This window comes from Acinonyx jubatus, chromosome B3 (assembly GCF_027475565.1).
Source record: "Acinonyx jubatus isolate Ajub_Pintada_27869175 chromosome B3, VMU_Ajub_asm_v1.0, whole genome shotgun sequence".
NCBI lineage: Eukaryota > Metazoa > Chordata > Mammalia > Carnivora > Felidae > Acinonyx > Acinonyx jubatus.
In genome coordinates this window covers 39,466,271-39,483,190 of record NC_069386.1, presented here as the reverse complement: position 1 = coordinate 39,483,190, position 16,920 = coordinate 39,466,271, and the positions used below count along the sequence as shown (strand labels likewise).

Here is a 16,920-nt window from a genome sequence, read left to right as displayed (position 1 = left end):
GGGATGGGGACGGGGGTAGGTGATGTGCAGCTGCGCCCACATCATGCTCAAGGGCCAGGACGGACCGAAGGGTCTGGAGCAGCGGCTTTCGCGCGCACCCTGGCGCGCCTGGGAACCCAGGCCCTTCGACCCCAACTCAGCGCCCCCTTCCCTCCGCTCGCGGCGCCGCGCCCAGGCGGACGCGCGGCGGGCGGCGGACGGTGGGGCAGAGGCGCGCGCCCGGGCTGCGGAGCGGCGGCATGGAGGAGCCCCCGGCGTGGGAGAATGACGGCCGTGAGTCAGCTGCGCCGCGGGACCCGGGGGCGGGCGTGGGCAGAGCCCAGAGGATCCCCGAACCCCCGCGGGGAGCGACCAAGCCTGCGATTGGCGCTGTCCTCGTGGCCACCTCGGTCGTGGGCTTCTTTGTGGCGCCCAGAGGAACGCACACCGGGGTGGGGGGAGCATTGGCTGCGCGTCTGGGACTTGGCGGCGCCATCGGTCCCGAGAGCAGGGAGCTGCTGCGGTGGAGACATTAGCTAGAAATAAGATGGTTATGCGATCCTTTATTGAGTACTTACTTTGTATGCCGGGAAGAGCCAGGACAGGCATGTTATTTGATCTTCACAGAGGCCCTATGGGTAAGACATATTGTTATCGCCATTTTGCAGAAGAGAAAGCTGAGGCCCAGGGTGATTAAATAAGTTACCCAAGGTCACACAGCCGTTAAGTGGTAGAAATGCTGAAGGCCCCAGCTCTGCCAGAATGTTGAGATTGGTTGGGGAATGAAGACCATAGCAGATGGGGAAAATGAAACCCACAGGAGGGGAGCTGTGGTGTGCTGCAGGTGGGATGAGGGCACCTGAGAGTCTTGCTCAAGGAGTGTGCTCAGTGCCAGTGTCTCTGGGCCGGACAGCATCCATGTGGGCATCAGCCAGCCTGGGAGGCTTTGGCTGCACACCCTGGGAGGGGGAGAGAGAAAGATTGTGCCAATGTCCTCACACTGGGTTAAGGGGCTCTATCAAGGTGCTGTTTCAAAGGGTGCAGGGTTCTGCCTGGGTCAGAGGATCTCTTGAACCCACCCTCAAAGAATGTACAGCAATGGAGCATTAGTGTGTGGGGGAGGGAATTTTGGGCAGACCATGCATCATGGGAAGGTCTCCCAGGCCAGGGTACAGTGTATATTTGATGTGGCCAGAAAGAGGATGCATGGGTTGAGGTGGATGGTAAAGAGATTAGGGTTGATTTCACTGGGGTCATGCAGGGTCTGCTTGCTCCCATTCAGACCCTTGGCTGTTTGCCACTAAAAGGCCACCTGTAGGCTTCCACTAAGAGAAAGGGAGTCAGAGCTGGAAGGGATCTCTACAGATACCTTTCTTCACCCTTCTGCAGTTTTACAACCAAAGAAACCAAGGCCTCTGAGGGTCACATGGCTAGCCTTAGGAACTGCTAGAAAGTAGCAGACTGGGTACTAGATCCCCAGCTTCTCTAAACTCACATCTAAAGTGCCAGCTTTTTTTCCTGAACTTGGATCATGGTGTTGTTCAGCCAAGAGGTTAAGGAAACAAAAGCTCGGGACCCAGTGCTTTTGGAGGTGTTTGAGATCTGAGAAGGGTTCTTCCAGAAGAGCCCTCTTCTCACCTTTCAGAAAGGCATCCCCTTTGGGGGTGGGAAAGGGTGGAGCTAGCAGTGGAGACCACACTTGGAAGATGGTGTTTTCCCCACTCCCCTGCAATATTGACCTGAAGCTGCCTCTCCCTCAAAGCCTCTTTCCTTCCATTTACTTGAGCTTGTGGTTTGATTTTCCAGGGGACTAATGAGTCTTAATTGGGACAGCATCTTATGGTTCCAATGCCTGTGAAGAGTTTTAATGATTTGTATGTCACTCATTCATTCAACAAATGTGTGCCAAGGCCTGAATTTGGGGATTCAGCAATTAACAAATAAGACCTCCCCTGTCATGGGCTTATAATGGGGGAAGCAGACAATAAACCTCATCAATATGTAAGTATAGCATATGTCTGTGGTGAGGGGTGCTATAGAGAAAAATAATGCAGGGGGGCAGGTAGGAAAGGTGCTTTCTTTGGTTGGGATTTCATAGGCTTAGAGAGCCCTGAGTGAAGGAGGCCCTACCACTTCCATGTCTTTGGCCACCAGAATTTATTCTCTGACCCCTTTGCCTTGGAGAAATAATAGTGATGATGATGATGATGGCTCTATTTGCCAGATACCATGCTAGGGGCTTTTCATATCTTATATCTAATCATTACAATAACCCTACAGGGTGGCACACATTCCCCATTTTGCAGATGAGGGAACTGAGGCACAGGATAATTAAGTAACTCAAGTCACATGGCCGGGAAGTGACTCAGAGCTGAACTTAGGGCCATGTGATCGCCCAAGGGCAGCAGCTCCAAGGTCCTTAGGTTGTATCTATGAGGCCCAGGAAAGTACAAGGCCCTCTCCCATATCTGGAAAGCAAATTGATGGCAGGCCTGTCACCTCAGTGCTTTCCAGCCTTCTCTGACAAGTCACTGGCCACCTGTCCCTGGATACACCAATGGGCTAGATCTGGACATTCACATTGGACCAAACATGTAGGATGATGTGGGTTTGGGGGCAATCAAACCACAGATTACCTGCCCTGTGATGACTGTGCAAAGGGCCAGCAAATATTTGTACCTTGTGCTAGTGTATCTAAACCTTTCTGGAGGAGGGACAGGTATCTATTAGTCTGAGGATTTTTGTGTCACTGATAGAAGCAGAATCTTATGGGTTCTTCCTTATGCCCAGCTTTGGGCCTGCTGTGAGCTGTAGGTGGATCAGCAAGGGTCAGATGTGGCCAGGGCCCCAAGGAGCTTGCAGTCCAGCCAAGGACACCAGACATCCTCACAAGACAAGAGCAGTCAGGATGACAGCAGTGTGGGGGTCTGGTGAGAGGAGCCCTGGACCACATCACCAGGCCCGGGTCCTCCTGGCTTGGCCACCACCCCTCTGAGCAGAGTCCACCGCTGCCAATGGCAGGAGACCAGCAGGGGGAGCTCTGAGGCTCCCTCTAGTCGGAGATGATGGTGCAGCATTGAGGCAAGAGGAGCCCTGAGAGAAGGCAAATCAGGGTGGGCCCCACAGCTGGGAGGCAACAGCTGGTTAGGATTGGGGATGAAGAGAGATGAGATGGAGGGACGAGGACAGAGAAGCCGGGTGATATGCCTCTGGCCTTGCCCGTGCCTGATGAAGTAGGTGGCTCAGTAAATCCTGGCTGCCTTCTTCACTGGACAAAGCCATAGAAAGGTAGTCATCAACTCCAGTGGGAATGAATTCCATTCCCTTCCTCAAGAGCTGCTCTTAGGGTCGTGAAAACTGGATGATGGGGCACCTCTGGGGGCCATGACAGGCACACACCTGGCTCCTGTGGATGGTCTTGCCATGTTGTCCCATCTTTAGGGTTTTGCTGAGTCCTGGTTGTGTGGACATGGGTTGAGTTAGTGAAGAAAAGCAGCTTGTCTGGGGACGTCCCCTAAAAGGGGGGAGAGGCATCCCTGCCACCATTTCCACCTGGAAGACCCCCTGTCTGGGACACATTCAGGGCCAGGGAGGAGCTGTTCACCTCTCCTCTGTATGCAGTGTGGGGTGCTCTCCCCCTCATTCCATATCCCCTTTTCTGCCCCTAGTGCTTCCTCTGGAAAGGCAGCTCCATGAAGCTGCCCGTCGGAACAACATCGGAAGGATGAAGGAACTGATCGAGAGGAAAGTCAACATCAGGGCCAGAAACCACGTTCGTAAAGGGGCTCTTCCAAATCAGGGTGCCTGGATAGGAATAGTGCCTGCATGATGACACCTCCACACAGGAGGAACAGTTCCTGGAGCCGGAGGCAGGAGCATTTGCATATGTTACTTGGGGGAGGCTCAGATTGTCCACTTTGGCTTAAGGTCTCTGAGACCTCTCTGAAGTCAGGGATTCCTAGCCAGGCTTGGGCAATTTGAGAACTCACGCGCTCAATCCCCATCCCCCACCTGAAAGGCACACACAAGGAACAAAGGTTAGAGTCAGGAGGGCAGGGGGGTTGAAGGTCAGGAATCAGAGGCTGACAGATAGGCAGATAGGGGCAGAGGACTGGAGGGAGAAAGATGAAATGATACCTATGGTCAGAAATCCAGGGGTTCAAGACCATGAAAGGCCAGACCGAGACAGGCTGAGCATGTGTGAGGAAGCAATTTAGTTTAGATCTCTGAGCGCCCACTATGGGCCCAGGCAGGTCCTGGGGGGGCTCAAAGACCAGACAGGGAGGCAGACCTAGCCCACTGATCAGACCTCAGGGAAGGCTGCCGATGGGGTGATCTATAGCCCCGCTGGGGGAGGAGACAGAGAAAAGCCATTCCTTCTGATGGGGAGCCCTGGGGATAGTCCTGGGTGCCACTCAGGGTAGCTTTTCCCTACCTTGGGGCTTCTGGCTGCCAGGCTTGTCTTGGGGGATGTCAGCCTGGGTGGGAGGTCAGTGGAGGCTGAAAGGGTTGGATGTAGGATTCCTGCATGCAGCAGAGGCTGCTCTGTCTGGGGTGACACGACAAGGGTATGACCTGGGTCTTCAGGGCCTGCCTGCCTGGGGCCCAGTAAGAGTAAAAGGAATTCCCAGGGATGTCTGATGTGCTCATCCACCTGTTTCCTGGTGGTCCTCACTCACCCCCTGAGAGGTGAGGAGGGCAGGAAGGATTAGTCCTATTTATAGATCAAGGCAGGCACAGACAGTCAACAAGTCACCTCAGGTCACACATTTCATTGATAATTGGAGCCTCAGTCTCAGCTCCTGGGCAAACACTTGCAAGGAAGCATGGACTTGTAGGATGATAGGATGCTAATGCCAGATTCATTCATTTACTTGTTTGTTTATTCATTCAATCCGTCAGTATTTCTGAAGGGCTTACTCTGTGCCGACACTGTGCTAGGTGCTGGGGACAGAGCAGAACTTGTGCAGATGGAGTCCCTGCCCTCTTGGAGTCCGGGTGGGGAGAACAGATATTAAACAATGTGTCTCATGAACAGTTCTTTCCCACTGTGATTAAGTTGAGAGCATGTGGAGGGTCTGAGGGGGCCCCCCTACCTGTAGCAACCAGGGATTTTTGCAGAAGCCTGAGTGAAGACAGGAAGAGGGGATAGTGTGGGCAGAAGCCTTGAGGAAGGAAGACCACACAGAAAATTAGCATTTCCTTTTGTTGTTCCCTTATAAGCTAAAAACTGCAGGTCATGAGCTGGAGGAAGGAGAATTCCCCCAGTCCTGCTCACATGTGCTGAGGCCAAAGACCATGATGAACTTCCAGGGTAGTCTGACAAAGGGGTGGGGGACCAGGCCCCTTCAGCCCATTCTGAAAGAAGAAGGGGATTGACCCAAGTAGTCAGGGGCCCTCAGGGACTAGGACAATAATCCTCCGACTGGTGGCTGTCCAGCAGAGGGAGCAGCAGGAACAAAGACAGGCCGTGGGGGAGTAGTTTGGCATTTCTAAGCCGTGGCAGGCAGGGCCTCACAGGGCCTAGGGTTAGGAGTTTGTCCCAAGAGCAGTGGGAAACTGTGCAGTTTTAGGTGAGAGACGGATGGGTCTAGTCATTGTGTTTGACTATGTTCATTTCAGCTGCTGTCATGTGGAGGAGGAGAAAGGGGCCTGAGTGGGGCTGGGGCCCTGCCCTCTTGTCACTAGAGCCAGCAAAGGCCCTTCTACCCTGCAGACCAGCTGAATTGCAGCTAAGGAAGTGGGAGGGGGTGGGGAGGTGGGCCAGGCAGGCAGCTGGTGCCTCACAGCTCTTCTCTCCCTCCTGGCAGGTGGGCAGGGTAGCCCTGCACTGGGCTGCGGGTGCAGGGCATGAGCAAGCTGTGCGGCTGCTCCTGGAGCATGAGGTTGCTGTGGACGATGAGGATGCGGTAGGGGACCCCTCATTCGGGTTAATATTTCCAAATGATCCTGAGATCATATTCTCTGCCTCTCTGCCTCTCCCCTCACCCCTCTTCCCTCAGTCTTCAAGGGCCAGTGACACTGCAATGATCCCAGTTTTCCCCTGTACAGCCATAAGGACCTCTCCATTTTCAAGAGCTTTTTAGTTCTCAGCCTTTCAGTCCCACATGATACCATGTGAACAGGGAGAGATACGGGCTGTAGAACAAATAATTGGGTGGATAGATAAAGGACTTTTTAGTAAAATACTCAGGAGGTAGGTCTCTCATGATATGCCACAGGACTCTGCTCTTTAACACTTTAACCAGAGACTGGAATGAAGACTAACAGTCTTACTAACAAATTGGCAGGTGACACATTGCCGAGAGAGAGCACTAAAGAATAACAGGGTCTAGGTTTGAGGAAAGGGCTGGGTCTGACAATGACATTTGACAGGGATACACTTAAGAATCTAAGCTTAGGGGCACATGGGTAGCTCAGGGGATTGAATGTCCAACTCCTAATGTATTATTATTTTTAATTTTTTTAAATGTTTATTTATTTTTGAGAGAGAGAGAGTGTGAGCAGGGGAGGGCCAGAGAGAGAGGGAGACACAGAATCTGAAGCAGGCTCCAGGCTCTGAGCTGTCAGCACAGAGCTGGATGCAGGGCTTGAACTCAAGAACGGTGAGATCATGACCTGAGCCAAAGTAGATGCTCAACCAACTGAGTCACCCAGGCACTCCTGAGTGCTCAACTCTTGATTTCGGCTCAGGTCATAATCCCAGCACTGTGGGATCAAACCCCATGTCAGGCTCCATGCTGAGTGTGGAGCCTGCTTAAGATTCTCTCTTTCTCTCCCTCTGCCCCTTTCCCCAGTTCACTCTCTCTCTCACTCTAAAATTAAAAAAAAAAAGGAACACCTGGGTGGCTCAGTCTAAGCATCTGACTCTTGATTTTGGCTCAGGTCATGATCTCACAGTTTGTAAGTTTGAGCCCAGTGTCGGGCTCCGTGCTGACAGTGTAGAGCCTGCTTGGAATTCTCTCCCTCTCTCTTTGCTCCTCCTCTGCTTGCATTCTCCTTGTCTCTCACAAAATAATTAAATAATGGGGTGCCTGGGTGGCTCAGTCAGTTAAGCATCCAACTTCAGCTCGGGTCATGATCTCACAGTTCATGATTTCGAGCCCCGCGTCGGGCTCTGTGCTGACAGCTCAGAGCCTGGAGCCTGCTTTGGATTCTGTGTCTCCTCTTCTCTCTGCCCCTCCCATGCTCATGCTCTGTCTCTCTCTGTCTCTCAATAATAAATAAACGTTAAAAAATTAAATAAAATAAGTAGATAAATAAATAAATTTTAAGGCATTATAAACTTCCCTGCAGAGATTTACCTTTAACAGAAATACTTTTCTTTGCCCTGGATTCTCTTTGCTCCCAGGCCCCAGCATGAGGGGGAGCTTAATTACAAACTGGGGCTAGGGGGTGCGGCAGCAACATCTTCTTCCCCACTCCTGCCCCATCTCCTCGTTTAGACCTGTCGCTAAAAGGAGAGTATCAGGGCGCTGGGTGGCTCAGTTGGTTAAGGGTCTGACTTCGGTTCAGGTCACAATCTCACGGTTGGTGGGTTCAAGCCCCGCGTCAGGCTCTGTGCTAACAGCTTGGAGCCTGGAGCCTACTTCTGATTCTGTGTCTCCCTCTCTCTCTGTCCGCCCACCCCCCCACCCCCCCACTCACATTATATCTCTCTCTGTCTCTCAAAAATAAATTTAAAAAAAAATCTCTTAAAAGGAGAATATCTAGGATCCTTAGTCTGAGTTTCCCAATAAAATACTGGAATGTCATGCGATAGGCCTTTGCCCCCAAAGACCCCTCCACTGTTACCACTGTGCTCTGTTATTTCTTATTTCTTCCTTGAGGGAATGAGTGAGAAAAGAAGGTATGAGGAAGAATAGTTAAGAGAGAGTGCTTTTATAACTCTTCTCTATTTTCTTTGCAAATAGTAATAAATGTATTTTGAAAATTAAGAAAGGTGATGAATATGCCTACTTTAGTAACAGAAGGGTGAGGGAGACAAGAGAGGGAAATCCTGCTGTTGGGGGGAAGGTCTCTAGGGATATGCCATAGGGCTCTGTCCTGGACAGTTCTTGCAACTAGGATGCAGAAGTATCCCTGGGGTTCCCACTGACAGGAGGCTCTGGCTCTCATGACTCTCCTCTCCCAGCCCTGAGCCTTGATCCTTTTCATTCCCAGGTTCCTGTGGGCTTCCTGCCCCCACCCGCCAGGGGCTGGGGATGAGTATACATTCTCTCCCTCAGCCAGCCAGCCCACAATTACTGATATTCTACCCAGTGCTGGGTCTTCCGCATAACCCCATGAGGGCAGAGGTCAGGGAAGGGGCTCTGATGATCTCAGAGTGCTTCACAGATGCTGGGGAAGAGCTCCTGCAAACAGGTGGTGAGCCGCCATCAAAAAAGGGCCCAGACATATTCTCAGTTGTTCCAAAGGGCATGTGGGGTGGAAGGCACCAGGGATTGAGATTTTAGTACAGCGGAAAGAGGGACTTTCCAACAGTGAGTGGTGTTTTTCAGTGCAGTGGATGTCTTTGTAAGGTGGCAAGGCGTCTGCTGGCTTAAGCCATCTGCCTGGAGGACGTCCTGTAGGAGATTCAAACAGTTGGTTCTCAAACACCAGTCCAGGGTGAGGTCTTTACCAGTCACAGCAAATCAGAAAATAAGAACAATGTAGTGTGTTTTTCATGAAGCTGTATTTGGAAAGAGCATCTTCTCTAATTAGTTTCTCCCCAACTTTTTGTATTAAAATGTTCCTGCTTTTTTTTTTTAAAGAACTTTTTTAATGTTTATTCATTTTTGAGGGGGGGATGAGGGGCAGACAGAGAGGAGGACAGAGGATCCAAACCAGGTTCTGTGCTGACAGCACAGACAGTGTGGGGCTTGAACTCATGAACTGTGAGATCATGACCCGACCTGAAGTTGGACGCTTACCCGACTGAGCCACCCAGGCATCCCTAAAATGTTCCTTGTTTATTACATGATGGGGAGAATAGATGGTAGCTGTTTTCTTTTTAAATTTTATTTAGCAAAAACAAAAGTTTGCAATAATCAGCCCCTATTTTGGGCTTTACTAAAAAGTCCTATTTCTATATTTTGTTCCAGCCCCTATTTTTAAAAAATGCCATGGTTTTTATATTCCTAAATCTTGGTGCTCCCCAGCCTGGGTGCACTTATGGTCCCTATGGTTGTATGATTTTCAGTGCAGACATGGGCCCAGGTGGCACAGCCATACCTGTTTACATTCTTCTCACCTCCTCCCTGTGTCCTCTCCCCCAGTTTGGGATGAACTCGCTTCTCCTGTCTGCCTGGTTCGGCCACTTACAGATCCTGCAGATCTTGGTCAACTCTGGGGCCAAGATCCACTGCAAGAACAAGGTAAGGCCTCGATGGCAGACCCCTTGCTCCCGGAGTCTCTGCCGCCTCTGTGCCCTGCCCCTGCAGCATGGGTCTGCTCCCACCTCTGCTCCCTCCTACTCCCCAGGTGACTCTGCTGCCCCAGCTTGCCCCTGCCTTCTGAGAACCCTCTGGAAGTCGCAGCTGAGCTCAGCCCCGTGAAGTTGGGACGCTCAGTGTTTCCACTGGGGCTGGGAGAAGTTGCTGGGGTGGTTCTTCCATCAGCATTAAAAGCCTCTTTCTTCTAATGCCCCCGACCCTTTACCACTCTGCCATGTTGGAACAGTCCCTAGCCCTCTGGGCAGCCTCCTTATTCACACAGGAGGAGTCAAAGTAATACCCTCAGAGGGTGGTTAGGAAGATTTAATGAGAGAGGTTGGGGCCTCCTCCCCTCTTCTTCTGGGCCCTGTCTCCCTTGGGTGGAAGGAGGAAAGTTCTGGTTACCAAACGCTGGGACCTTGGGCAAATTACTTTAGCATCCTGAGCCTCAGTTTTCACACTGGGGAAATGGGGATGCTAGTACCCACCTCTGAGCTGAGGGAGAAACTCAGTACTCTGTGTAAAGTACCTGGCTCAGTGCCTGGCACATTAGGGAACCTGGCGGTCTCTCCCGGCTCATTGGTGTGCTCTGTGGTATGAGGGAGGAGGGTCCCCAGCAAGTCAGATCTCTGCTGGGGATCTCTGCACTGGTGTCTCACCTTTTAGGGGGTCATTGGCCCTTATGAAAATGCAAACATTTCTGGACCAAACGCTGTCAGCCAGGGGTTCTCAATCTGGAGATCCTTTAGAACTCAGGGTGGGGAAAAAAGGGACATTTTTATTTTTAGAAACTTCTATTTAAAGGTTTAGTATTAGTTGCAATGATGAGCGAATGCAAGAGTGGAAGTGGCATGGTCTTTTGAAGCCAAGGCTGGGAAGTCACACGATACCACTTCGACTATATTTTATGGCTTGAAGCCCCTTGCAGGGCCAGCCTGGATTCAGGGGATAGAGAATATTGGATTCTCCCCCTTAATGAGAAGAGTACACAATCCCATTGCTTTGGGTGTTTCCAGAGGTGTGAGGAATAGTTGTGTCCATCTTTGCAAGCAGTCCCACCCACTACTTTTCTATTCCTTGTTCGAGGACCTCCCTGGAGGTATTTATCTCACCTGTAGAGGAACCTTGAGCCAGGCCATGACTGCGCCACACTCTGTTTGGCCCTGGAGTTTTCTTTCCCCCCACTGTTTACCTGGCTCTACTTTGCCAGGCACTGGTGATATCTAGAGTTTTACCAAACTATAGGCTGTATTAACATTTCAGCAGTTTTTCTGTTAATGTCCTACAAAGTATTTAATCATCTTGTCTCCTTACTCTCCTCCAATTTTATGACAATTTCTCAGTCTTTCCTTGTTTTTCACGACCTTGACACTTTTGAATAGCACTGGTCAGGTATTGTGCACAATGTCCTTTAATTTGGGTTTGTCTGATGTTTTTCTCATGATTAGAATGGGGTCATGGAATTTGGAGTAGAAAACCACAGAGGTTAAGTGTCCTTCATTGCCTCCTGTCAGGGGATATAGGATACTGTCCAGTGACAAAACAAAAATAATTTATTTAAATAAACTCTCTGCCATTGAGCCACCCAGGCACTCCTGAGTGTCCAATGCAAGGCCTTGGTAGTGTGGGACTCGAACTCCCAACCTAAAGATCAACTGAGCCAGCCAGGTGCCCCCAAAAGGCAGCTTTGTAGCAAGTTTAATGTCCTTTATTCGAAAGGAAACAGTCCCTGGGTTGGGGGAGTACAGCCCTTCACAACAGTTGAACACTCTTCTGGAGAGATTTTGGGTAAGAGCAAATTTTATAGAGCCCCCCAAAGCAGCAACACAGAAATGGCAGGATTGGCTGCTAGGGGGATTTCTTTGTAAGGCTAGTGGGTCCTGTTTTCTAGGGTCAGGGGAGCTAGTACAGCTGAGTGTATGTTAGATTGTCGTCATTGTTGTACGTTAGGTTTCCTGTAAGTGCAGGCTGAGGTAGATTTAGATTTGTGACCTGGGCCAGGTCACTGGGGCAGCCTTCATTTTGTAGGTCTCAATATAAGAATTAACTTTATCAGTACCAACATGGCCTGTCACTGGTGATGTTACCTTGATCCAGTTCTGATACCAACTCCAATGTGTGTGCTTTTTTCCACACCACCAAGCAATTAAGTCAATTCTCCGTGGACACTGACTGGGTTTCCCACAAATTTAACTCAATTCCAATACTATCTGCCTAAAGATAGTGTCAGATTCCACTGGTTAAGGGTTTAGACCTCCAAGACCACCCCCATTTCAGAAGCCAATCCCAAGTCCAGGCTGTTACCTGGGCTTCTGACCAATTAGCTATAAATCAGAGGTTCCTACCACTCCCTCCTTAGTTTTGATTAATTTGCTAGAGCAGCTCACAGAACTCAGGAAACTAGTTTACTCACTAGATCATAAATTTATTACAAAGGATATTAAAGGATACAAATCAATAGCCAGATGAAGAGATACATAGGGTGAGGTCCTGAACAAAGGAATTTCTGTCCTTGTGGATCATGGGACCCGGCACATGGCTGTGTTCTTGAGTTCACCAACCTGGAAGTTCTCCGAACCCGGTCCTTTCCCGTTTTTATGGCGGCTTCGTTTCATAGACAGGATAGATTCAATTCTTGACCATTGGTGATTGACTCAACCTCCAGCCTCTCTCCCCTCCCTGGAGGTCAGGGGGTGGGGCTGAAAGTTCCAACCCTCTGGTCTAGTTGGTTCCCCAGGCAACCAGTCCCCCATCCCCCTCCCCCCACCACGTCTTCAGTTACCTTGGGGCTTCCCTTGTCACCAAATTAACGTTAACAATAGACGTCTTAACCGCCCTGTACACTTAGAAAATTCCAAAGGTTTTAGGACCTATGTGCCAGAAACAGGATCAAGCCCAAATATATATTTCTTATTATAAACCATAATTTCACGCTTGATCACGTGGTTAAGTGGTGTCGCCCAGGTTTCTCCATTGGAGTGTTAGCATTTTTCCCTTCCCAAACTCTATTGTCAGAAATGCTTTGTGGTTTTAATTTACATTTCAATAATGACTAATGATGTTAGATATCTTATCATATGCTTCTTTGCCACCTATATATCTTCTTTGTGTCCAAATGACTTTTTAATTGGGTTGTTTAATATCTCATCGATGAGTTTTTAGAGTTCTTTATAAATTTTGGAAGTGTTTCAAGATAAATTATAGACATCACCATACTTCCCTCTAAATACTCCGTATGCATAACATTCACTAGAATTCAATTTCTTTGCTTAAAATGAAATATACAAGTCTTAAGTTTATATTCACTGGGATTTGACAAATTTTACTTCAGCGTAATCCAAATTACTGTCAAGATGTACAACATCATTCTGTTGATTTTTATGATCTATCGATGGTTGCAATCCGTTTGAAAAACAGTGCTCTAAACAATCTAGCTATAATGCAATGCCTTGGTAGAAGCTCTGGGCTATAAACAGGATTTGCAAACCTCCCTCACTAAAATATTGCTTCTGGAGCCAAGAGACCATCTTTCTGCCGACCCCTTTTCCCACCCTGGCCACTTCTGTCTGTTAAAGAACAAAATTCAAGTGAGTAAATTTAAAGATCTAATTGGCTTTATTCAATGATTCATGAATTGGGCAGCATCCCATCTAGCAAATAGAAAGGAGCTCCAGGGAGCTGTATAAAATGAAAGACTTTTATAGGCAAAAGGAAGTGGGGCAAAGAAGTTATTCCAGCAAAGACTGGATTGTTTTAGGAAAGATCACCTTCCTTCAGGGGACAGTGGGGGTGGTCTATCAGGTGGTTGTTTGTTTTTTTTTAAGTTTATTTATTTATTTGGAGAATGGGGGAGTGACAGAGAGAGAGAGGGAGAAAGAGAGAGAGAGAGAGAGAGAGGGAAAATCCCAGGCAGGCTCTGCACTGTCAGTGCAGAGCCCAATGCAGGGCTCCAACTCATGAACCATTAGACCCTTAACCAACTAAGCCATTCAGGTGCCCCTGTCAGGTGGATTTCCTCCCTATTGTTGACCAGGAAGATCCAGACTGACTGGCTAAGATGACTTATCTGGGAGAGGCTGAAGCTGCAGTTAGCTTAGGTATTAAAGTCTCGATTTGGTGATGGGTGGGCCTTAGCACAGGTGACTCCATTTTGGGTCTGTTTTCTCCTTTTTAACACTTCCTAGTCCTTGCAGACCCCATCAGCTCTCACTCCTCCCCAGAAGGTTAGGAGGTTATCACCTAGAGACAGACACTGGGTGCTTAGTCACCTCCTTCTTCTTTTGGGGCCGTGTCAAGGTAAGCAGATGCTAGAACCTTATAACAATGTCCTGTGGTGGGTAGTATTCTGAGGACTATTAGTGCTATACAACCTCACCTTACATCCTGAATTATTTTTCAGCGTATAACAAAACTTGCTGTAGAGGATGCTGTCCAACCCCCTCAGCCACCCACTGAGGTAGTCAGGGGTTATTATCCTGATTTGACCTATAAGAAAATGGAGGCTTATAGAGGTACAGATAACTTGGTCAAGACCAGACTGCATTGCTGATAAATGCTGGAGCTGGGATTTGAACTCTGGCGTCCCGATTCCTACCAGGCTCTGTGAGGCTGAGTGGGCACTTGTGGTTTTCCCCATTTATATACTGTGTTGTTTCCATGGTAAAGCTGTGTTCTAGGTTGCAAACATTCACCGTTTGGGAGACAGCCAGTGGGTGAGAAGGGTCCTCTTTGGTAGACTGTAGGGACCACCCTGGGCTTGTTTCCAGGACGGCCTGACGTTACTACACTGTGCAGCCCAAAAAGGCCACGTGCCAGTGCTCGCATTCATAATGGAAGACCTGGAGGATGTGCCCCTGGACCAAGCTGACAAGGTAAGAGTGGCCTCAAGGCTGTTTGTCCTTCCCGTTGGGCTTGGGGCTCCTGGGGCCACTCCTGCCCATTCCTTAAGTGCATCCTTTGAGCTATGAGGGTAGTGCAGACTGGACCCTCCCTCAGGGAACTGCGGGCCTAGAAGGGGCATTAGGGCACAAATGAGTCAGATAAAGGAGGAACATGATCAGTTCCCTCAGAGAGGTTCCGATAAGGACTAACTAGGTAGGTTAGAGACAGGAGCCACTGCTTTCTGCTTCCTGGAAGAGGTGGCATTTGGTGAATGAACTGGGTTAATGAACTGGGTTTTGTTGGTAAGATTGGAAAGCGGGGAGGTTTTATAAATAGAGAGGAGAGCATTGCTAAAGCTTTAGAGGTAGAAAAGGGCCCTTTGTGTGTGAGTTTGGATGGTTTGTGATTTGGGGAGTGAGAGCCAGGGGGCTTGTTGGGAGCCCCGCATGGAAATCTCCACTGACTTCAAGCCTCAGAAATCTGTCCTTTATTCAGTATGCAGCAGGAAGCCACAGAAGGATTTCAGTGGGGGAGGAACCCCACCCAGTGGGATCTTGTTGGAGAGTTCAGTCTGGGCTTTCCAGGGAAAGCATGTAGGGTAAGGGGAGGGGAGAGCTTCTGGGTCAGGAGAGGCCCTCCGCAAGCCCAGAGTAGTTGGCTAGGTGGGCAGGGTGGGCGTGCCCACTGCAGGGTGCAGAAGGGCCACTTTCTTCCCCTCCCCCGTCAGCTGGGAAGGACAGCGTTTCACAGGGCTGCTGAGCATGGGCAGCTGGACGCTCTGGACTTCCTTGTGGGCTCTGGCTGCGAGCACAGTGTGAAAGACAAGGTACTGTAACTGGGTCCCAGGGGAGGGAGGTGACCAGTGTGGCACTGGCAGCTTACCTGTGCTGCCTTCTTCTTCTTCGTCGTCTTCTTCTTCTTCTTCTTCTTCTTCTTCTTTTAAAAGCGTATTTATTTATTTTGAGAGAGAGCGCAAGAGATCACGCATGCGAATGCATGCAAGCTGGGGAGGGGCAGAGAGAGAGGGAGAGAGACAATCCCAAGCAGGCCCTGCACTGTTGACACGGGGCTTGAACCCATGAGCCATGAGATCATGACCTGAGCTGAAATCAAGAGTTGGATGCTTAACTGACTGAGCCACCTAGGCGTCCCTTACCTGCACCTACTTCTGACTCCAGTGTGCTGGAGGGGCAGGCAGCTTAAGGATCAGAGACTGTCTGATGTTCACCCGGCAGCCATTTCTTGAGCACATGCTATGGGTCCTCCCTGTGCTGCTGGTGAGAAGCACATATCCAAGAGTCATAGTTTTTTTTTTTTTCTTAATTTTTTTATATTTATTTTTGAGAGAGAGAGAGCGAGTGAGCAGGAGAGGGGCAGAGAGAGAGGGAGACACAGAATCAGAAGCAGGCTCCAGGCTTCACACTGTCAGCACAGAGCCTGACACGGGGCTCGAACCCACGAACCGTGAGATCATGACCTGAGCTGAAGTCAGGAGCTTAACCAACTGAGCCACCCAGGCGTCCCCCTAAGACATAGTTTTTCACTCAAGGAACCTGATGCCACAGCCCTAGTGGAAACCTGTGATCAGATGTGGGGAGCCAGGATGGCACATCTTTTAGCTGGTGGTGCTGCCTGGAGTGGTTTTGAGCAGCACTGTGATGCCCCTGAGGATGTCTATTGTTGGGGGTGAGGGGAAGAGTTAGGGGGTGGTGGTGGCCCCACACCTGCTGGTTATTTACTTTCTTTGTGATTTAGTCTTCTCCTATGGTTATGGCAAAAATAGAATGAGAGCCGGAGGAGGGAGCAGTTCGTTCAGGGTGGAGAGTTTATTAGCAGGATTTCACCAATCTGAGAAGAGGGGAGGGCTGGGGATTGAAGAGGTAACCCTGCAAATGACTCCTATCAGGGGCCATTGTGAATCATTACGCAAGTATGTTGCAGCAAATCCTAAACAATGCTTCCAACAAAGGGACAGACTTCATTATTTTTTTATTAAAAAAAATTTTTTTAAGTTTATTTTGAGAGAGAAATAGAGCACAAGTGGGGGAGGGGCAGAGAGAGAGGAAGAGAGAGAGAATCCTAAGCAACTTCATGCTGTTAGGCTTAGGACTGGGACTTGAACACATAAATTGTGAGATCATGACCTGAGCTGAAACCCAGAGTCGAAAGCTTAACTGACTGAGCCACCTAGGCACCCTGGGACCGACTTCATTATTAATCTTCTGATTAATGTGCTTGGCCAGCATAAAGGAGTTCTGTTTATAAGTTAGTGACAGAGAGCTCATAGATAAATTCATCACAGGGTCTTAGAACTGGAAGTGTTCTTCATTAAGGGCCAATTCAACATTCTCATTTTATAGATGTGGAAACTAAGGTCCAGAGAGGGGGATGCTTTAGCCAAGGTCACACAGCAAAGACAGAGGTTCATCTGGGTTTGGAATTAGTAACCTAATGTCCAGCCCTGGGCTGCTGCCTCTCTTCAAGCTGCCTCATGAGGCACTAAGCCCTTGGGGTCTGCACTCAATCCAGCTGTCCACACTCATCCTTTTGGTCCTGAGAATCAGATCAGGCTGATTTCCTTCATTCTGGAAACATGGGCTGAGCAGGTCACGCTCTGGACTAGGCTGTGGGCCAGGAACTGGGA

At 49.5% G+C, this 16,920-nt stretch overlaps 1 protein-coding gene across 10 annotated transcripts in view; it reads left to right on the top strand.

Annotated features, from left to right (window-relative positions):
• Positions 1–136: 136 nt before the first annotated feature.
• ANKDD1A (ankyrin repeat and death domain containing 1A) overlaps positions 137–16,920 on the top strand; it is a 36,738-nt gene continuing 19,954 nt past the window's right edge. For 3 of the 10 annotated variants that reach the window (XM_027067518.2, XM_053223876.1, XM_053223875.1), the window contains exons 1-6: positions 144–273; positions 3,648–3,751; positions 5,790–5,888; positions 9,240–9,338; positions 14,162–14,266; positions 15,004–15,102. In XM_027067518.2, the coding sequence (XP_026923319.2) occupies positions 240–273; positions 3,648–3,751; positions 5,790–5,888; positions 9,240–9,338; positions 14,162–14,266; positions 15,004–15,102 (540 nt within the window). In that variant the 5' untranslated portion in view covers positions 144–239. The other 7 variants (XM_053223880.1, XM_053223879.1, XM_053223881.1 and 4 more) reach the window with 6 other exon arrangements.